General features: G+C 38.8%; 1 protein-coding gene and 1 long non-coding RNA gene across 2 annotated transcripts in view; both read left to right on the forward strand.

Moving 5' to 3' along the window:
• LOC141139198 (uncharacterized) overlaps positions 1-22,567 on the forward strand; it is a 1,175,459-nt gene that overhangs the window by 1,103,330 nt on the left and 49,562 nt on the right. The gene's annotated exons all lie outside the window — the stretch shown is intronic.
• LOC141139194 (cytochrome P450 2K6-like) overlaps positions 1-22,567 on the forward strand; it is a 193,016-nt gene that overhangs the window by 128,957 nt on the left and 41,492 nt on the right. The window contains exon 10 of the mRNA XM_073625113.1: positions 9,174-9,315. Within this exon, the coding sequence (XP_073481214.1) occupies positions 9,174-9,315 (142 nt within the window). The remainder of the gene's footprint in view (positions 1-9,173; positions 9,316-22,567) is intronic.

Raw genomic sequence — 22,567 nt, forward strand, 5'->3', positions numbered from 1 at the left:
GCCCCCCCGAGTCAATACTTTGTAGAACCTCCTTTTGCTGCAATTACAGCTGCATGTCATTTTGGATATGTCTCTACCAGCTTTGCACATCTAGAGAGTGACGTTTTTGCCCATTCTTCTTTGAAAAATCGCTCAAGCTCTGCCAAATTGGATGGAGAGCGTCTGTGAACAGCAATTTTTAAGTCTTGCCACAGATTCTCAATTGGATTTAGGTCTGGCCTATGGGTCATTCTAACACATGAATGTGCTTTGATCTAAACCATTCCATTGTAACTTTGGCTATATGTTTAGGGTCATTGTCCTGCTGTAAGGTGAACCTCCGCCCCAGTCTCAAGTCTTTTGCAGACTCTAACAGGTTTTTTTCTGATTGCCCTGTATTTGGCTCCATCCATCTTCCCATCAACTCTGACCAGCTTCCCTGTCCCTGATGAAGAAAAGCATCCCCACATAATGATGCTGCCACCAACATGTTTCATGGTGGGAATGGTGTGTTCAGGGTGATGTGCAGTGTTAGTTTTTCGCCACACATAGCGTTTTGCTTTTAGGCCAAAAAGTTAAATTTTGGTCTCATCTGACCAGAGCACCTTCTTCCACATGTTTGCCGTGTCCCTCACATGACTTCTACGCAAACTGCAAAAGGGACTTCTTATGGCTTTCTTTCAACAATGGCTTCTTGCCACTCTTCCATAAAGGCCAGATTTGTGGAGTGCACAACTAATAATTTGTCCTGTGGACAGATTCTCCCACATGAGCTGTGGATCTCTGCAGCTCCTCCAGAGTTACCATGGTCCTCTTGGCTGCTTCTCTGATTAATACTCTACTTGCCGGGCCTGTCAGTTTAGGTGAACGGCCATGTCTTGGTAGGTTTGCAGTTGTGCCATACTCTTTCCATTTTCGGATGATGGATTGAACAGTGCTCCATGAGATGTTCAAAGCTTAGGATATTTTTTTATAACTTAACCCTGCTTTAAACTTCTCCACACCTCTATCCCTGACCTGTCTGATGTGTTCCTTGGCCTTCATGATTCTGTTTGTTCACTAAGGTTCTCTAACAAACCTCTGAGGGATTCACAGAACAGCCGTGTTTATACTGAGATTAAATCACACACAGGTGGACTCTATTTACTAATTAGGTGACTTCGGAAGGCAATTGGTTCCACTAGATTTTAGTAAAGGATATCAGAGTAAAGGGGGCTGAATACAAATGCACACCACACTTTTCAGATATTTGTAAATAAATGTTGAAAACCATTTATCGTTTTCCTTTCACTTCACAATTATGTGCCACTTTGTGTTGGTCTATCACACAAAATCCCAATAAAATGCATTTATGTTTTTGGTTGTAACATGACAAAATGTGGAAAATTTTAAGGGGTATGAATACTTTTTCAAGGCACTGTATCTATTCGCACTTATTCACCCCCTTTGTTATGAAGCCCATAAAAAGCTCTGGTGCAACCAATTACCTTCATTACATATACACACCTTTATGAAAGACCCAGAGGCTGCAACACCTAAGCAAGAGGCACTACTAACGAAACACTGCCATGAAGACCAAGTGTGTTGCATTTGTTAAAAATATGATTTTTTTATATTAATCAGACATAAGGTATGTAGCGCTGGTAGATTTATGATCTACCATCTGATAGGTAAATTTAGTGAATTGCTCATTAGAGGAAGTTAGATTTGCCTCTGTTCCAGCTTGGCTGACATTGCGTGTGCTTCCACACTGAGCCGGTGGGTGTCGTTGTTACCCTTAGCTGGTGTTGGAAAGGCAATGTGTCGAAGCGTATGAGTGCTCCTCTGTCCCGGAGACAACTCGGTGGAGGTGGTCCTCCGAGTTGCATTCTGGGAAAGGGTATTTATGGGACAGACGCCATGTTTAGGGGTTTGTTTTCAGCCACCTGCTGGCCCTCCTGGCTGACAGGTATGTGTTAGAATAACACCTCGTGGCGGCGTGTGGGTGGGCCCAGAAGTCTGTCTGGGGCCTACCACAGCAGCCGAGGAATGGTCCTGAGCTGTCTATCCAGAGTGAAGAAGCTGGACAACCGAGGAGATCCCGGGGAGGACCCGTCATGGAAGGATCACGCAGAGTGCTGGTCTGGAGAGGGGCCTGGTGACTCAGTTGGAGGACGTATCCTGTAGTAGTCTTAGTACATAGTACTGCCGGGTTGGCTTAGAGATCCAAGTACTGTGTCTGACATTCACCGCTAACTGGTGCATCCTGTGGCAGAGGATCATACGGGTTTATTCTAAACAAGTCTATGGCAGAGACTTTTGTTTGTGCTACGTACTGGCTGCTAGGCAAATGAGAGAGGCCTATCCAGGCGAGCATTCAATTATAGTATTCAACTTTAAAGGACGTTCTAAATATCCTAAAGAAAGGTATTTGAGCTTCCCTGCAGTTTCCCTCCTGCCTCTTTCCTGCTACTTCCTTCGTTACTTGGTTCAATAAAGCATTGAGAACGTACTCAAGTGTTCGTGCTTATATCGTCCAGAGGTAAACTCAACGGAACCCTAGACCCGGTGCCGGTGAAACAGAGGTATCGAGAGTGAAGGTAACAAGCCCGCTTAAACCAGCAGCTCCACCGAGAGTTATTGCAACAGATACATGGGACAATATTACAATAGTGAGTTGGTCAGATTACTGTCAGTTTTTTGGCTTGAGTAGATTTCTCAAACAAATGCTGATTCATACAATGGGGATAGATACCATTGTTGTATTCAATTGACAGTTTTTCAACAGGCTATTGTCTCTACAGCTACAGTAAACAAGTAAGAAACTTACTTGTTTGAGGTTCTTTCAGCTCTCAAACTGACAGAATGACTGTTAGATTACTGTCAGGTGTTGGCTTGAGTAGACAATGGGTACATAGATACCCTTGTTGTATTCAATTAACAGTTTTCAACAGTCCATTGTTTCTACAGCTACAGTAAACAGGTATGTTTTCTGTTGTTTGGTAACTATGGTAAACAGCCTGACACATAAAAGGGATGAGTAGAGACAGGGACACACACACACATCATCATGCTTTGAAGATCAGTAGCCACTAAGGATACAAGAACAGTGCCTGATCCTCCAGAAGAATTGTTGCCAATGGAGATCACTAACATACAGTAACCACAAGATAAGTAACCTTTAAGTGTACTTGTACTGATATAGACCTAGGCATTTTGCTTGTTATAGATATCTGTCAGTCTTGTATTGTATTCCTAATATTGTAATAGTTTTGTATGTACAGCATCTTTATATAGTAAAGCACATTTACACACTGCAGAAATCTCAGCTTCCTTGCTTATACCACCTTGCTAGATAGACGCAAGCAAAACACCAAGGATCTCTCCAAACAAGTAAGGGACAATGTTGTTGAGAAGTACAAGTCAGGGTTAGGTTATAAAAAAAAATCCAAATCTTTGATGATCCCTAGGAGCACCATCAAATCTATCATAACCAAAATGGAAAGAACATGGCACAACACAAAACCTGCCAAGAGACGGTCGCACACCAAAACTCACGGCCCGGGCAAGGAGGGCATTAATAAGAGAGGCAGCACAGGTAACCCTGGAAGAGCTGCAGAGTTCCACAGCAGAGACTGGAGGATCTGTACATAGGACGACAATAAGCCGTACGCTCCATAGAGTTGGGCTTTATGGCTGAGTGGCCAGAAGAAAGACATTATTTTCAGAATAAAACAAAATGGGTTTTGAGTTTGCAAAAAGGCATGTGGGAGACTCCCAAAATGTATGGAGGAAGGTGCTCTGGTCTGATGAGACTAAAATTGGACCTTTTGGCCATCAAAGAAAATGCTATGTCTGGCACAAGCCCAACACATCACCCAAAGAACACAATGTTTTTCAGGGTTCAGGGAAAGATGGATGGTGCTAAATACAGGGATATTCTTGAGCAAAGCCTGTACCACTCTGTGTGTGATTTAAGGCTAGGACCGAGGTTCACATTCCAGCAGGACAATGACCCCAAACCAGACATGTGCAGGATGAAAAAATTCGTTTAGTTTAGTTTCGTTTCGATTCGTTATTTAACTAAATTCGTTTAGTTAAATTCGTTGCATTCATTACATTCGTTTTCGGAATTTGTTTCGTTTCGTATTCGAATTCGAAAAAATTCGACCGCATTCGAAAAAATTCGACCGTATTCGAAAAAAAACTATCAAATTCGAAAAAATTCTAACACATTCGAAAAAAGCTGTCAAATTCGAAAAAATTCTACCACATTCGAAAAAACTATCAAATTCGAAAAAATTCTAACAAATTCGAAAAAATTCTAACAAATTCGAAAAAAACTATCAAATTCGAAAAAATTCTACCACATTCGAAAAAAACTGTCAAATTCGAAAAAATTCTACCACATTCGAAAAAACTGTCAAATTCGAAAAAATTCTACCACATTCAAAAAAAACTATCAAATTCAAAAAAAATTTTACTACATTCGAAAAAAATATCAAATTCGAAAAAATTCTACCACATTCGAAAAAAAACTGTCAAATTCGAAAAATTTCTACCACATTCGAAAAAAACTATAAAATTCGAAAAAATTCTAACACATTTGAAAAAACTATCAAATTCGAAAAAATTCTACCACATTCGAAAAAAACTGTCAAATTCGAAAAAATTCTAACACATTCGAAAAAAATATCAAATTCGAAAATATTCTACCACATTCGAAAAAAAACTGTCAAATTCGAAAAAATTCTACCACATTCAAAAAAAACTATCAAATTCAAAAAAAATTTTACTACATTCGAAAAAAATATCAAATTCGAAAAAATTCTACCACATTCGAAAAAAAACTGTCAAATTCGAAAAATTTCTACCACATTCGAAAAAAACTATAAAATTCGAAAAAATTCTACCACATTCGAAAAAAACTGTCAAATTCGAAAAAATTCTAACACATTCGAAAAAAATATCAAATTCGAAAATATTCTACCACATTCGAAAAAAAACTGTCAAATTCGAAAAATTTCTACCACATTCGAAAAAAACTGTCAAATTCGAAAAAATTCTACCACATTCGAAAAAAACTGTCAAATTCGAAAAAATTCTACCACATTCGAAAAAACTGTCAAATTCGAAAAAATTCTACCACATTCAAAAAAAACTATCAAATTCAAAAAAAATTTTACTACATTCGAAAAAAATATCAAATTCGAAAAAATTCTACCACATTCAAAAAAAACTGTCAAATTTGAACAATTTCTACCACATTCGAAAAAAACTATAAAATTTGAAAAAATTCTACCGCATTTGAAAAAAACAATAACTGAATTTGAAAAAGTAAACTATATATATGGTTATATATATATATATATATATATATATATATATATATATATATAACCATCTTCCGAAATTTGAATTTCTTATTCGAATTTGAATAGGAAAGATAGAAAACAGAATAGAAGAAAATATAATATATATATTATATTTTCTTCTATTCTGTTTTCTATCTTTTCTATTCAAATTTGAATTCATTCTATACGAAATTCAAACTTCAGAAACCATGTACCGAAATTCGAATTTCGTATAGAATGAATTCGAATTGAAAAGACTATTACAGAATATATAATATATATATATATATATTATATATTCTGTAATAGTCTTTTCAATTCGAATTCATTCTATACGAAATTCGAATTTCGGTACATGGTTTCTGAAGTTTGAATTTCGTATGGAATGAATTTGAATTGAAAAGACTATTATAAAATATAAAATAATAGAAAAGAAAAGCATAAAAAAACAGTAGAAGAGAATAATAAAAAAAAAAAAAATTATATATATATATATATATATATATATATATATATATATATATATATATATATATATATATATATTTTTTTTTTTTTATTATTCTCTTCTATTGTTTTTTTATGCTTTTCTTTTCTATTATTTTATATTTTATAATAGTCTTTTCAATTCAAATTCATTCTATACGAAATTCAAACTTCAGAAGCCATGTACCGAAATTCGAATTTCGTATAGAATGAATTTGAATTTGAATTGAAAAGACTATTATAAAATATAAAATAATAGAAAAGAAAAGCATAAAAAAACAATAGAAGAGAATAATTAAAAAAAAAAAAATATATATATATATATATATATATATATATATATATATATATATATATATATTTATATATATATATTCTATTGCTTTATTATTTTATATTCTATCTTATTTATTGTTTTTTTTTAGAAAAACGTTTTCTATTTTTTTCGAATTCGAGTATGTTTTCGAATTCGATTCGAATATGTTTTCGAATTCGATTCGAATATGTTTTCGAATTCGATTCGAATATGTTTTCGAATATGTTTTCGAATTCGATTCGAATATGTTTTCGAATTCGATTCGAATATGTTTTCGAATTCGATTCGAATATGTTTTCGAATTCGTTCGTTTTTTTTTCGGATTCGTTTAAATTCTTTACTTTTGTAATTCGGAAATTCGGATGCATCCGAATTTCCGAATAATAAAAAATTCGTCCGAATTTCGATTCGGAACGAAACGAAATGCACATGCCTACCCCAAACACACTGCTAAAGCAACACTTGAGTGGTTTAAGGGGAAACATGTAAATGTGTTGGAATGGCCTAGTCAAAGCCCAGACCTCAATCCAATAGAAAATCTGTGGTCAGACTTAAAGATTACTGTTCACAAGCACAAACCATCCAACTTGAAGGAGCTGGAGCAGTTTTGCAGGGAGGAATGGGCAAAAATCCCAGTGGTAAGATGTGGCAAACTCATAGAGACTTATCCAAAGCGACTTGGAGCTGTGATATCCACAAAAGGTGGCTGTGGCAACAGCCGCAGCTATAGCTCCAATCAGAGCTGCGACATAGATGGTCTCCTCCCATGTCCAAAATTATGCATACCGTGTATTCGGAGAGGGAGGGGCCAGGGGGTGACGAGAAGCCTACGATGCAATTCCCACCACACAAACAAGGCGATAGATAGATAGATAGATAGATAGATAGATAGATAGATAGATAGATAGATAGATAGATAGATAGATAGATAGATAGATAGATAGATAGATAGATAGATAGTAAAGCAGGATATCACATAAAAAAATATTCTGACCCCCTACATATGGCACACCATGTATTTATCCAGTTTATCTATTTCCATAGCCGTTAGTGATTTATAGACCCTTTTTCATATTGAACAGGGCTCAAGAGCTCAAGAAGAGGGGAGCAAGGAAAGTGGGACTTTATATGAAGCACATGGTAGCAAGAAGGTAGTTTAGCTGAACAGAGGGAATTTTATTTGTGTAAAATACTTGTAAACATGCATATAATGTTAATATCAGTGTAAATGGTAAACACAATAACAACAGTAACCATAATGATAACACAATTGTCTCAAAATGTAACCACTGATGTCAATAGTAAAAGGTTATACACAATAATAAACAATAAACAAATTAATGGCAATAATGTCATAAATAAGACCATAATAAAATTCCATAGTTCAACAAAGTTAAAATGGATAAAAATATGATTGCGAGGTAATGCCTGCAGGACCTAAGGCCTCACTGAACCTGTAGAAGTAGAAATTGCATAGTAGCTTGAAGATCTGAATATAGATAAATGGAAACACGGCATCAAGCAGCTCTACGCATTTCGTGGCTGATACGCCACTCATCAGCAGCATGCACGTGATAGTCTAAAGTGAAAATGATATAAAGATAGTCAGTCATCATTAAAGACGTAAATAGGGGTAGGGTAGAACCCCAAATAACACCGAAGTGTGTACTTACTATTTAAGGTTTGTCGGTTAATGGTGTGGTGGCGGGGTGACAAGAACATCAGAAAACACCTCCAACCGGAAGCCGTGGTGGACAGCCCAATGGGGACAACCAAGCAGGCAGCCATCAAGGTGGCATAGGACCACGAGGCATCTCTGTGGGGGAGTAAAGGATAATTGAAAGTGGGCTAGTAGTCACATGGGGTGGCTGAATAGTGGGAATAGTTGAGAAAAGGACCCGTGCTGGTAAGGAAGAAAATTGATAGGGTGGAAACTGGCGGCCTGGAGGCTGCCAGGGAAGCGGTGACAAAGTGCAAGGATAAGTTAAATGATGAGAATAAGAGACTATATTACCAGTGGAAGAAAGTGCAAGAGTGCAGATGTACCTCTGTGGACGAGGAACCAATAGGAGGAGGAAAGATTCTAAACTGTGTGAGGTCAGATGTGTTGGGAGCCTTGAGTACCAGGACCGCCCGGAGAGATGCCCTTATATGCGTCACCGCCGGCCCGCCCACCACGCCATATAGTAGGATTCGAGGGGAGGGGCGCCGATGGTTGGAAAAACATCTCCGGCCAACCGGCAACCAGAAAACTCCTCCATTACCAATGAGTGTAGAATGCCCGGCAGCAAGCACGTGACGGCGTGGAGGATGCCGCGCGTACAGTGTAGGGTGCGTGACGTTGACACACAGTAAAGCGCATCCGCCCCCAGGCGTCAAAGAGGCGGGGGATAGGCGGAGGCCTGTAATGCGCGTCATGGCCCCCAGACCAGGAGAGAGGCACGATGCAATGGCAACCACATCATACACACTGGAAGCCAATGCTCCAAGGACGTGATGTCAGTTAAATTTGATATAACGATATGATGAATAACAAAATAATTATTATAGGTGAGGAGATAAGGTGGTGCCAAGAACATCGGAGAAAACCTCCAACCGGGAGCTGTGGTGGACAGCCCAACGGGGACAACCGAGCAGGCAGCCATCAGGGCGGGCATAGGACCATGAGGCATCTCTGTGGGGGAGTGAAGGATAATTGAAAGTGGGCTAGTAGCCACATGAGGTGGCTGAATAGTGGGAATAGTTGAGAAAAGGACCTACTGAACAGGGCTCAGTAGACTGAAACACATTATTCTAGTGTTGTGAGACATTGTGGCAGAGGACACGGGAATTGATTCTGCATCAATCTGTTCCCTATGCTACTTGTGCTGAGAGCCTAGTGTTAAAATGATATGGCACTGAGGTCCTGGTACTGGAACATAATGAACTAGACTGAAGACTGACTATTTAAGCACCACTGTATTGATTTGAGCATGCTACAGTACGGTATTTCACCACCAGGTGGCTGGTTACAGGGGAATCGTACCGTACTCACTTACTCTCTGTGTTATCATTTGCAGGAGGCTGGGAATCCTCATTCATACTTTCATAATGAAAATCTAACAAGACTGGTAAGGAACCTTTTCTCCGCGGGAATGGAGACGACATCAAGCACTCTGCGCTGGGGTCTGTTGCTCATGATGAAATACCCAGCGATACAAGGTATTTTATATCTTAAAGTGGTTGTACACCCTTACATATATCCAGTGGAGTGACTGGCCTCAGGTGATACACAGAGATGAAACAAATCCTCCTGCATAAGTTTTACCTGTTTATCTGCTGCCTCCTATGCTCTACAGCTGTTCCAAGTGCATTTTTACAGCTTATCTGAGCTTCCAGAAAGCGGGGGGGGGGAGCTGAAGTTACAAAGCTCAGTGAGAACTGATTGGAGGGAAGGGACACACCCCCTTCTCAAGGCACACAGAAAAAGAGCTGAGACTGTCAATCACAGGCTGTGTGCTGGAGCCCCTGTCACTTTTTTTATCTCAAGATGTCAGGAAAACTTTTCAGAAGTGACACATGCTGATAGCAGAGGAATGAGGCAGCAGAGAGAAATTACACCAAGTGCACTGGATAAAGACAAGTGTACGCTATAGAGGGATATGCTTTGTTCATATTTCATGTCTGAGGTTTACAAACACTTTAAGGCAAAAATGTGCAGTAGTTTGAAAAGAATAGGCAAATAGGCAAATAAATGTCTTTATCTGAGATATCATAGACAGGATTTACTCACCGTCCCTGTGCTTCTCCCACTGCTCTGCCAAAGGTTCCCTAATGCATAAAAACATGAGCGCTGTCATATGGAGATGGGGTTCTCAAAAGTCTTTGAGGATAGGCAAATACATTTATATTCATAAAGAGCATTATAGACATGCTTTAGAATTCTGTCTCACCACTGCATCACAAATGTTTGTGCTTGTGATTGATTCATATATCTTCAGGAAACCAGTACATGAATTTATCACAGCAGATGGCTGGCTCTGAGACGGGATTATCCATTCTCAGTACAGCTCAGAAATGCTGAGCCTGACAAACTCACAAGCTCAGCTTTACTAACTTCCCTTCCCAGCCACTGCACTAAATCTGAACCCTATTCAACCACCTCCTGCCCGGACTATAGCCGAAAGAGGGCTACAGCATGGGCCTTAATTGCCAGGAGGGTATCCATATATGTCTCCCCGAGATCGCACAATCTGCGTGCCCCTTGCACACCGCATGCGGCGTGCTCTGTGGTCAGCAAGTCCATGAGACCCTTACCACATGATCAGCTGTCAGCCAATGACAGCTGATCATGTGATGTAAACAGAAGATCGGTAATCAGCTTTTTTCCCTCACACTAACAGCATGAGGAGGGAAAAAAAAAACGATCACCGGGTTCTGTCAGAGGGACATCGGTCCTGAACAGGGAGAGCCACCACTGCCTCATCTGCGCCCACCAGTGCCATTTGCCAGTGCCCACCAGTGCCACCTACCAGTGCATATCTCTGCTGCCTATCAGTGCCCACCAGTGCCACCTATCAGTGCCCACCAGTGCCACCTATCAATGCCTACCAGTGCCACCTATCAGTGCCCATCAGGGCCTCATCATCAGTGCCACCTATCAGTCCTTCTTATCAGTGTCACCTACCAGTGCCCATCAGTGCCACCCATCAGTCCAGCTATCAGTGCCACCTATCAGTACCCTTCAGTGCCACCTATCAGTGCCCTTTTGATGCTGCCCATCAGTGCTAACCATCTGTGCTACCCATCAGTTCCACCTCTCCGGCCACCTCTCAGTGTCCACCTGTGCCACCTATCAGTGCCCATCAGTGCTGCCTTATCAGTGCCTATCAGTGCAGCCTATCAGTGTCAATTAGTGCAGTCTCATCAGCGCAGATCAACGAAGGAGAAAAACTACCTGTTTTCAAAATTTTATAACAAACTATGAAACTGATTTTTTTTTTCAAAATTTTCGGTATTTTTTCGTGTTTTTTAACAAAACATAAAAAAAACGGCAGTGATTAAATACCACCAAAAGAAAGCTCTATTTGTGTGAAAAAATTATAAAAATGTAATTTGGGTCCAGTGTTGCATGACCGCGCAATTGTCATTTAAAGTGTGACAGCGCTGACAGCTGATAATTGGTCTGGGCAGTAAGGGGGTTCAAGTGCCCTGTAAGCACGTGATTAAACAAACAGGAGCAGAATCTTAGATCTTATACGTGGAGTAGTGATTTTAATAATGTTTAAAGTGAAAAATTTAAATGTAAAATTCCTTTAAATAACCTTCTTGGGTGATACCCTGAATCTGCCCGTGAAGTGGTGCATCTGTACGTTTAAAAAAAAATGACTAATTCGTAAAATGGATTACAGTAAACCTGACATTTACAAAGAAGAAATACTTTTTAACCACTTCAGCTCTGGAAGGTTTACCGCCTTCCTGACCAGGCCATTTTTTGCGATATGGCACTGCGTTGCTTTAATTGACCATTGCGTGGTCGTGGAAATAAAAATTTATGTCTTTTTTTCCCACAAATAGAGCTCTTTTGGTGGTACTTGATCACCTCTGTGGTTTTTATTTTTTGCTCTAGAAACAAAGAACGACCGACAATTTTGAACAAAAAAAAAAATATATATATATATATATATATATATATATATATATATATTTTTTTTTTTTACTTTCTGCTATAAAACGCATCCAATAAAAAAATGTAAAAAAAAAAAAAATGAATTTCTTCATCAATTAAGGTCAATATGTATTCTGCTACATATTTTTGGTAAAAAAAAAAAAAATCCCAATAAGCGTATATGATTGGTTTGTGCAAAAGTTACAGCGTCTACAAACTATGGGATAGTTTTATTTCTTTTTTAAATTTAAATTTTTTTTTTTTACCAGTAATGGCGGCAATCAGCGACATATAGCAGGACTGTGATATTGCGGCGGACAAATCAGACACCTAACTGACACTTTTGACACTTTTTTTGGGGACCAGTGACACTAATACAGTGATCAGTGCTAAAAATATGCACTGTCACTGTACTAATGACATTGGCAGGGAAGGGGTTAACATTGAGAGTGATCAAAGGGAGTGCCTAGGGAGTGCTTACTAACTGTGGGGGAGGTGATTTTACTACCTGAAGACATGGATCAGTGTTTCTGCTTCACTAAAGCACAGGATCCATGTATTCTGTAATCACAGACAGTTTGCCTTGTTTACATAGGCAGACTTCCATTCTGTCAGCGTAACGAACGATCGGGGGGTCATGGCGGACATCTGGTCTGGCGGCGCATGTTCGTGCCCAAAGCCTGGAAGTGCAGAATCACCTGTATATAAATGATTCTGCACAGAGCCCTCTAGCAGTAAATCTGCTATGGGGAGGTCATAGAGCAGTTAGATTTCCTTGTCAAAAGAAGTTTATTGAGTATACAATGTTAAAAAGATACGTAAAGTAAGTTTACAAGGATCTATAAAGTAAGCTCATTGTTTTACAGTAGGGTTTATATAGGTAAATATCATGAAATTTCAAATATTAAACATTGGGTTCACGTAAACCTAAATTAAAGATATATATCATTTCCTTAGTTACTTTTGTAGGTATTTAAATGATTTATACCTACTATACATATTGTTTACAAGTAGAGTGTATATAGGTCAAATAAATTCTGATAATAAGCTTTAATCGTAAGGTGGAGAAAAGGAAAGAGAAAGAAGAAAAAGGGTTGAAAGGTAGAGGTATGGTCCACAAGGTTGTCCCGCTCGTCTGTTTATTATTCTTTTTAGTTCTCTTTGAAGCCTTAGAATGGGTGTCTCTGTAAGTCATTTAATCTGTTACCATGGCAACAGGACAGAGTCATTGAAGTTTGACAGGAACTGTTGTTTTATCCAAGGATGCCAAAGTTTTTCAAATTTTGGAATTTGATTTTGATCGATGGCTACATCTTAGCATGGGACATTGTATTATTCATTCTGTGAATTGTTTCTGCTAGTACCAATGTAGGAGATTTCCATGCCTTGGCCACTGTTTGTTTTGCAGGCATTATTAGTTGGATCATAAGTTTGAATTGAGAGAGTGTTAACCATTCCGGTTTTAGATTAAGTACAGTTAAATATGGATCTGGTTGTATTATTTTTTAAAATATTTTAGATGCAATCACGAAGACTTCCTTCCAGAAGGTTTGGATTACTGGGCACGTCCACCATATGTGTAAATATGTGCCTATTTCTGGGCATCCTCGAAAACAAAGAGCTGAGGTATTAGGTGAATATTTTGCCACTCTAGCGGGTACAAGGTACCAGCGAGTTAGGACTTTATAATTTGTCTCCAGTGCTAAGCTGTTGGGTGAAGATGACTTAGATGTGAGCCATATGTTAGACCAGTCCGTGTCTTCTAAAGTTCGTCCCAAGTCCTCCTCCCACCTCTGAACGTAAGAGGGTCTATTAAGATTTGCTACTCCATATAATTGATTATAAAGTGATGAAATTGTACCTTTGGCAAATGGATCTTTTGTACAGATTGACTCAAAAATGGATAATTGGGATAATGGTGTATCCTCCTTTAGGAATGGTGTATAGAAATTTTTGATTTGGAGATATCTAAATATCTCAGAGTTTGGTAGATCATATTTTTCTCTAAGCGATGGGAATGAAAGGAATGATTTAGATGCTATGAAGTCATTTAGTGTCTGAATGCCTGATGTTGTCCAAGCTTTAAAAGAATTTGGGTAGATCCATGCCGGATAAAAGGCCGGATTTCTGATAAAAGAAAGGAGAGGATTGTGTGGAGATTGTAACTGATATTGGGTTTTTAGTTTATCCCAGAGAGATAAGAAGTGTTTAGTTATGGGATTATGAATTTTAAAGCGGTCTTTAGGATCAAGCCATAATAAATTTGATATTAATAGAGGGTCATTTTCTGAAGCCTCTATAAATACCCATAATGGGATTTCCTGTTTTGCATGGTATTTGGACAGACTGGCCAAATGTGCTGCTCTGTAGTAGTTAGTAAAATTAGGGTATCCCAGGCCTCCTTTATTTTTGGGAAGATGTAGTGTGTGTATAGGTATACGTGGTTCAGAAGAGCCCCATATAAACGAAGTTGCTCTTTTTTGTACTATTCTCAAAAAATAGGAAGGAATTGGAATAGGGAGGACTCTGAATAGATAAAGCAATTTGGGTAGAATAGTCATTTTGATTGCATTAATCTTCCCTATCCAGGATAAAGGAAGTTGCGACCATTGTTTTATTAGATTTGTGATCTGTCTTAATACAGGAGGATAATTGGTTGAGAATAAGTCAGAATGAGATGCTGTTAAATGAATTCCAAGATATGTGATTGATTTTTCTGCCCATTTGAATGGGAGTACAGCCCTAGCCGGGATCAATTCCATGTTTGTGAGTGAAATATTAAGCACTAGGCATTTCTTAGGATTAATCATAAGGCCGGATAGGGCTGCAAATCCATCAAGAGCTGGTATTAAGTTAGGACCAGAGACCTGTGGTGATGATAGAAAAAGTAATATATCGTCTGCAAATATACATAATTTGTGTGTAATACCTCCTACTTCAATGCCAGTTATAGTTTGGTTTGTTCTGATGTATTGGGCCATGGGTTCGAGTATAAGGGCAAATAATAAGGGAGATAATGGGCAACCCTGTCGGGTACCTCTTTCGATATTAAAGGCTTCAGATTTGTATCCAGCATATTTTATATAGGCTTTGGGTTTATTATATAATGCTTTGATCCATGTTAAAAAGTGGGGTCCAAAACCCCATTTTTGTAATGAATATTGCATATATTGCCAGGATACTGTGTCAAATGCCCTCTTAATATCGAGAGATAGAAAACATAAAGGGATTTTCCGTTTTTTAGCAATATGTGCCAATAACACTGCCCTGCGTATATTACCGCCTGCCTGTCTATTTGGCATGAAGCCTACTTGATCTCTATGTATTAATTTTCCTATAATGCTATTGAGGCGTTTTGCTATTATTTTTGCTAATAATTTAATATCGAGGTTTAACAGAGAGATAGGCCGATAATTCACACACGAAGTATCATCAGAAAGGGGTTTTGGGATCATACAAACAATTGCCATTAGTGTTTCTTGCCGAAAAGAATGTCCATCTAGAAGTTTGTTAAAAGTTTCAGTGAGAATGGGAGAGAGTATTTCTGAGATTGTTTTATAGTATAAAGCCGAGTAGCCGTCTGGGCCTGGTCTTTTGTTAAGTTTTAGGTCTTTTATGGCGTTAGCAACTTCATCTATAGTTATAGGCTCATCCAAACTGCTTTTTTGATTCTGAGATAACTCAGGTAAGGTTATTTTTGAGAAGAAGGATTCAGCCTCTGTAGGATTAAATTCATTGTTTGTCTTGTATAAAGTTGCGAGATGTGAGTGAAATTTATGGACTATTTTAACTGGATTACAAGTGTAAACATTTTTTGATAATTTCAAACGTATTGGTTTGAAAGATTTGTTTGTTGAATTTAATGCCCGAGCCAAATATCTACCTGGTTTGTTTGTATTCATGTAGAAATTGTGTTTGGAGCTTTTGAGGGATTTATCAACTGACTCAGTGAGAAATAGATCGTATTCCAATCTAGATTTTTCAAGATGAGATTTTGTACTCTGAGATGGATTATCTTGAAATGATATGTAGGCTGCATTAAAATTGAGTTCTAGTTTTTTTGCTAGATTTTTGCATTCCCGTTTAAATAGTGCCATTTGTCTTTGTATTGTACCACGCAAGACAGGCTTATGAGCTTCCCACAGTGTTATTGGGGAGATGTCTGTTGTATTATTAATTGATATGTATTCCTTTAAAGCTTGTTCAATGGCCATCTGATGTAGTGGGTGTTTGAGCATTATGTCCGGTAAGTACCACGTTGGGTCATGCGCTTTTGGTATGGCTGAGGCTATAGTAGTGTATACTGCATTATGGTCAGACCACGGAATCGGAATTATATCTGATGCAATAATTTCTGGTATCATTCCTATTGTTAGAAAAATATGATCTATTCTGGTGAAGGTTTGATGAGGGTGCGAGAAATAAGTGAATTTCTTTTTCATTGGGTTACTTTCTCTCCATGCATCTACCAGATTGTATTTGGAAAGAAGTTGAGAAAAAGGTAATCTAGAGGTTATTTTGGATGGTGTAAAAGGTGATTTATCTAGAAATGGGAGGAGGACCTGGTTCGAATCCCCACACATTATCACTGTTCCTATTTTGTGTGTATTAATCACTTGTAATATATGTGAGAGGAATGGTGTGGGTTGTTTGTTAGGAGCGTAGTAGGAAATCACCGTGATTGCTGTATCCATTATATAACCCATGAGTATCAGGTATCTACCTTCTGGGTCTTTAATTTCTGATGATAAGGTGAATGGTGTGGATCGGTAAAATGCAATTAGAGTTCCCCTTTGCTTGGTACAGGCAGAAGCCGCGTAAATTTGTTGATAAAAAGGAGAAATATATTTTGGAGTAGAATCTTTGGTGAAGTGTGTTTCTTGGAGGCATACTATGTGAGCCTTCTTGTTATGGAAATTACGGAAGGCTTTGGTCCTTTTTTGAGGGACATTTATTCCCTGAACATTCAGGGAAAGTATATTCAGTGGTGCCATGGCAATAGATCAAATAGTTTTGACTTACTTTTTGTTATGCAGAGCTGACTGCGCAGATCAACCTGTGTGGACTGAAGAGATGAATAGATAGAAAAAAAAACAGTGAATTCTGGAGTAAAGAGTAAACAAAAAACATATGAGATTAGATGATACATTGTATAAATTATTTTTTGCAAGTAATCACAATTTACCCGTGAAAGAGAATAAATATCTCTCTCAGGGGAATAAGTGTCTTCGTCACACTCCCACATAATATGGTTGGGAGAATGAGGAGGGCTAATGGGGGTACACGGATCTTCCGCTTACAGGAGAGAAGTGCTATGTCAAAAGACATCAAAATGATGTTTCATTAATTGGAGTGCAGAATATAGTTTTTGTTGAAATTATTTATTCCAGGGTGGTTGTATATGGTTAGTCTTGCCCTAGGCTAAATAATTCAGTTAGAAAGGTACTGTTAATAACTTTGGTATTGATGAAGATAGTTTGAATTATTTTGGGATTTTAACCCTTTTAGAGTAAACAATTACATATTTTATTCATATGTAACTGTTTAGATATGTTAACTCATAAAATTGAGGTTGTATTGCTTCAGATTAGAATAAACAAAAACATAATTCCAGGAACTAGTTAGATAATAATATATTTGTTTTAAGAAAAGAAAGAAAAAGCTTCCATTACTTCTGGATTATTGAACATATTTATCCTAAAAAGTAATAAATCTATTGTTATTACCTGATAATATATAACTGAACAAGAATTTCCTTATTTCACTTATATATTCTAAGGCTATATGAATCAGAAGTAATAGGAAATATAACTGGAATGTAACATGATCCCACACAGTGTGTGACTATCAGAATGCAGTTACATTCAGTTATAAATACAGGTTTTTTATAGAGAACCATCTCTTAGTATAATAAATGAAGAGATATCAGGAATTAGGTTGTCAGTCCATTGAATCTTCTTGGTCCATGGATGATGTGGCATAACGGCCTCTTTTGTGAGAATGATGATTCCCATTTTGTTCTGAAATTTTCTGGGTGCTGCCTGAAGGTGAAGATGATGCCATTCTTCTGCGTGTGGGAGTGTTGCTGCTTGTGGGTTCTGTCAGATTTAATTTTAAAAGGGTTTGTTGTAGTTCATCTGCTGATCTGCTTCTGTAAATTGTACCTTGGTAGTTAAATCTGACTGAAAAGGGGAAGCCCCATTCATACATAATGTTGTGGCGTTGCAGTTCCATTAGTTGGGGTTTCATGGATCGTCTTTTAGTAATAGTAAGTTGGGATAGGTCAGCAAATATTTGATAATTGTGTCCTTGAAAATTTAGTTCCTTTTTTTCTCTTGCAGCAATTAGTATTTGTTCTTTCGTTCTGTAATAATGAAATTTTGTGATTATATCACGTGGGGGTCCATCTTTCTTTTTGGCTGTGAGGGCTCTGTGTACTCTGTCCAGTTCTAAACGTTCAATAGGGATATCTGGCTTTAGTTCTTGTAATAGAGCAGTAAGAGTAGATTGCAGGTCTGTCACAGTTTCAGGTATTCCCCTTATGCGCAAGTTTGAACGTCTGGCTCTATTTTCGTAATCTTCGAGCTTAGTTTGAAGTATTAAATTCTCTTTTTTTAATTGTTCCAATTCTGTTATATTTTCTTGGGTTGTAATTTCAATTTCATCCATTTTTATTTCTAAGGCTGCGGTGCGGTTTCCCAGCTCTCTTATTTCTTTGGTTAGGCTTTTTGTTATTTGGTCTGAGGTTTGTTTTAAAGCCTTATGAAGCATCTTTTCAAATTGTAATAATATTACTGGGGATACTGAGGAGGCTTGTGGAGAAGTTCGTGAGAGGATTTGTTCTGTATCTGACTCAAATGGAGAGTCTTGCTGTGACATTTTCTGTCTGTGAGAGCGCCCTGATGCTGTATCTTGTGAGGTGACTGGAGCTGCTTCAGCTGCAGTGAGTGCCTGTGAGCTCTTTGTGAGGTGATTTTTATTTCTGCCACGGTTTCCTCCCAGTACCATATTTCCTGCCCAAACTTTCACAGTTTGTTTCCTGGGGCAAAAAGGTTCAAATGGATACCTTTTGAGCCTGCAGGCTCCGCTTTGTCCTTCTCTTCTCTCCTCAGCGGTGTGGAGCTCTAACACTGCATGTCTGCTCTGCTAGGCTCCGCCTCCTGCCTCCGAGCAGTTAGATTTCAAATAAATTACATTTCCTGGACACTTTGTTCTGTTTGTAAACATCTAGATTAGAACTTTATCTTAGATGAGGATCTTGTGTAATTGTTAATGTAAAAAACAAACCTTGGTATGAATTTTAAGGGGGGAGGGGGGGGGGGGTCCCATGCAAAAAACAAGAGTTTATAAGTGATCCAACTGAGAAGACCCATGTGTTGCCAACATCCCAAATTGAACAATATTATATAAGAAGTACCCCTCAGGGAAATACTAAGGGACTTTTAAGGCAGCTAATCAGCAAGTATTTGGAAGAAAGATATAGAAATGTATTAATGTAAAATATGTTGTGCATACTATACCAACAAATAATTGCATATACAACATAGACAGAATCATATAACAAATATGAGGTAGTGCTGCTATATTGATATTCTATAATGAGATAAAGTCACACATCAGATTCATATTCGAGGTCAAAGGAATGAGCATTGTTGAAGTCAAGTAAGAACAAACTTACCAGTCAAGTAGAAAATGCAACAAGATCTGCCACATGTGGTATGGCTGAGGGTAGAAACAGACACGGTTGGTGCAGAGAGGTCAGGGTAAATGCAGGGCCTAAGAAAATGTTAGTGCTTCAAGGGAAAAGGAGGAAACATCTGAAGAGATAATAAGTGAAAAAAAAGCTATTACACCCACAGTGGAAACCCAAACAGTGCTGCTGTGTGATGATGGTATCGACCAGTACCCCTAGGGGAGAGCAGAGACCCTAAGAAAGAGCAAATATATTTCATAAATACAATACCTGTTAGGTATGTAGCCATACAAAAAAACCAAAACAGTATTGATATAAGAAAAGCATTTGGTGCTAGATATTAGTAATAATCATTCAGAGCACCATGCATATTTGTTTTAGAGTCAAGGTTTAATGAATTTGAATGGTATATATAATGATAATCAGAGGGTCATATAAAGGATAGCGGTATCCCTAAGGTAAGCAGACAGAAGCTCTGAATGTGACAGCTAGTTTTCCTTAGGATGCAGCATTGCATCCCAGAGCTATAGAAAACATGTGTATAGTATGGCTATACTAACCTTAGAAGGGCTGAGCAACACAAACAGTCCAGTTTGGAGCAGAGCATCGTAGCGGTGCAGTGAAGTGGCAGCAGGTAAGAGAACTTCCTCCTCAAATGGCCGCAAGGACAACGCCCACGCATGTGCACCAGGTGGTGCATGTCGTGTGCAGCGTCATAGGCCGAGGGTCACAGATTAGCCAATAGGAGGTGCAGTGAGGGCAAGTATAGGCAGAAATGCCGCCGCCACGCAACACACCATGATCCCAAGTGCTCGGCGGCATCGCCGAGCAAGGGTGCGACAACAGCCGCAGCGATAGCTCCAATCAGAGCTGCGAAATAGATGGTCTCCTCCCATGTCCAAAATTATGCATATGCATAGGGAGGGGCCAGGGGGCGACGAAAAACCTACGGTGCAATTCCCACCACACAAACAAGGCGAAACAGGCAGTGGCGGTGTCAGAAGGATGTAAACAGCATGATTCACTCCTCACATAGGCATACACAGTAGTGATGCATAGGAGGAGGAAGGGGAAAGAAAAGGCAATTAATGGGGAATGGACAGAGTTAAATAATAACAGCGCAGGAGCGCCAGTGAACCTGACATTCAGCAGCAACAAGAGGGAGAAACAGACAGAGAGAAGAAATATAAAAGTAAATGACTGGCAGTTGTTAAACTTGGCCTCAAGGGATTATAAGACTACCACGGGGCACATGCAAGAGGGGGTCTCAGAAGTGTATATGGAGACACAGATAAAAAGTAAAAACATACAGAAAACACTTAGAAAAAGTGTGACAATGCAAGAATACATATCAGTGTACAAAATACATAAAAGAATATATACATCTTGCAAGCTGTTACATCATATACATTATACAACGATATGCTTATGCCCACAAAACATCCAACTAGAGATCCTTCTCGCATACCCCTGAGTCAAACCCTTTCAAGAAGGGTCTGTAGCTTAATTGGGTGTTAAGGCCGGGGGGGTGGCATTCAGCTCCATAATCCAACGTGCTTCATGCTGTAGAAGGAGTTTGTTCCAATCTCCTCCTCTTGAATTTTGATGGATACGATCTAATATTAAGAAATGGAAACTAGGGCATATTCCCGCATGATGACGGCAGACATGTCCCCCCAAAGGGAGTTCAGGGTTTGCCATCAGCATGCTAATGACATGCTGCCTAGCATGTTTGCAAAATTCCAGCTAAGTTTTGCCAATGTAAAAGCCGCCACATTGACAAGTGAGTAGATAAATTACCCCAGCGGTCTTACAATTGGTAAAATGTTGAGCTTTAAATGGACGACCATTGGGTAGTAGTGCGTCTGCATGAGTATTCATATAGCGATATGTGACACATCCACCACAGGTGAATCTCCCTACATTTTAGCAAAGGGTGAGATCTAAAAGTGGCCATGAACTCCCTTTGGACTAACTCATCCTTGATGGATTTAGATCTACGATTGTGGGGTGTGATAGTATGTGTGGGCTCAGCACTGGGTCGATTGTTAATATGTGCCAGTGTTTTTCCAGTATTTTCCTAAGTGTTTTATGTTGATTGTTGTACTGCGCAATGATGCGCAAAGTCAAAGGTTTTGTACTTTCCTTTGGATGACTAGGGAAAAGGAGGCCATTTCTACTGTGATTCCTGGCACGTCTGAAAGCCTTTTTGAGGCAAGTAAGAGAATCCACGTTCTAAAAATCTCATTTTCAGTGGGCTTCTAATAAGAATGTGGTCTCTGTTGAACAGTTCCTTCTCAATCTTAGGTACTGACTGTACTGAATAGACTGTATGAGAGGTGTGGGATATGCACTCAATGCATGGAGAATGGTGTTCCCTGCAGTAGGCTTACCAAATAAGCCACTCGAAAGGGTACCATCCTGGTTCTTTACAATCTTGACGTCCAAGAACGTAACCATATCTACTATAAGACATAGAACAGGTGAGGTTAAGTGTTCTTGTTAATGGCCAACATGAAGGCGTCAAGTATGTCAACCGGTCCCTCCCAGATGATGAAGATGTCATCAATGTAGCAATACCATGTGGTAATATGGCTCATTAATGTAGACAAATCTTCATCATCTAGGAGGGAACGCTCCCACTCCCCCAGGTACAGGTTGGCATTGGACGGGGCACAACATGTCCCCATTGCTACCCCCTGCACCTGGAGGAAATGGGAGCCATTAAAGGAGAAACATTTGTGCTGCAAGATAAACTCCAAGGATGAAATAATGAATTTCCAGATTTTCCAGTCATCCTTATGTGATTGTGAGAGTACAGGTATATGCTTTACAGCTGCAATCCCCAAATGATGGAGGATCGAGCTGTAGTACTCCTCGATGTCTACAGTAAAATGTAGTGTATCAGGGGTACGATGGATACCTTACAAATTCTTAAGAATATGGATAGTGTCCTTAATGTAGGACGGTAGGTTAACTACATAAGGTCTTAGATTGGCATCGATAAATTGGCTGAGATTTTCTGTAATATTACCCACCCCCGAAATAATTGGTCTACCTGGTGGTGTTTGTAGATCTTTGTGTATTTTAGATAAACTGTAAAAAATTGGTAT

Source organism: Aquarana catesbeiana, linkage group LG04 (genome assembly GCF_042186555.1).
Source record: "Aquarana catesbeiana isolate 2022-GZ linkage group LG04, ASM4218655v1, whole genome shotgun sequence".
NCBI classification, from domain to species: domain Eukaryota; kingdom Metazoa; phylum Chordata; class Amphibia; order Anura; family Ranidae; genus Aquarana; species Aquarana catesbeiana.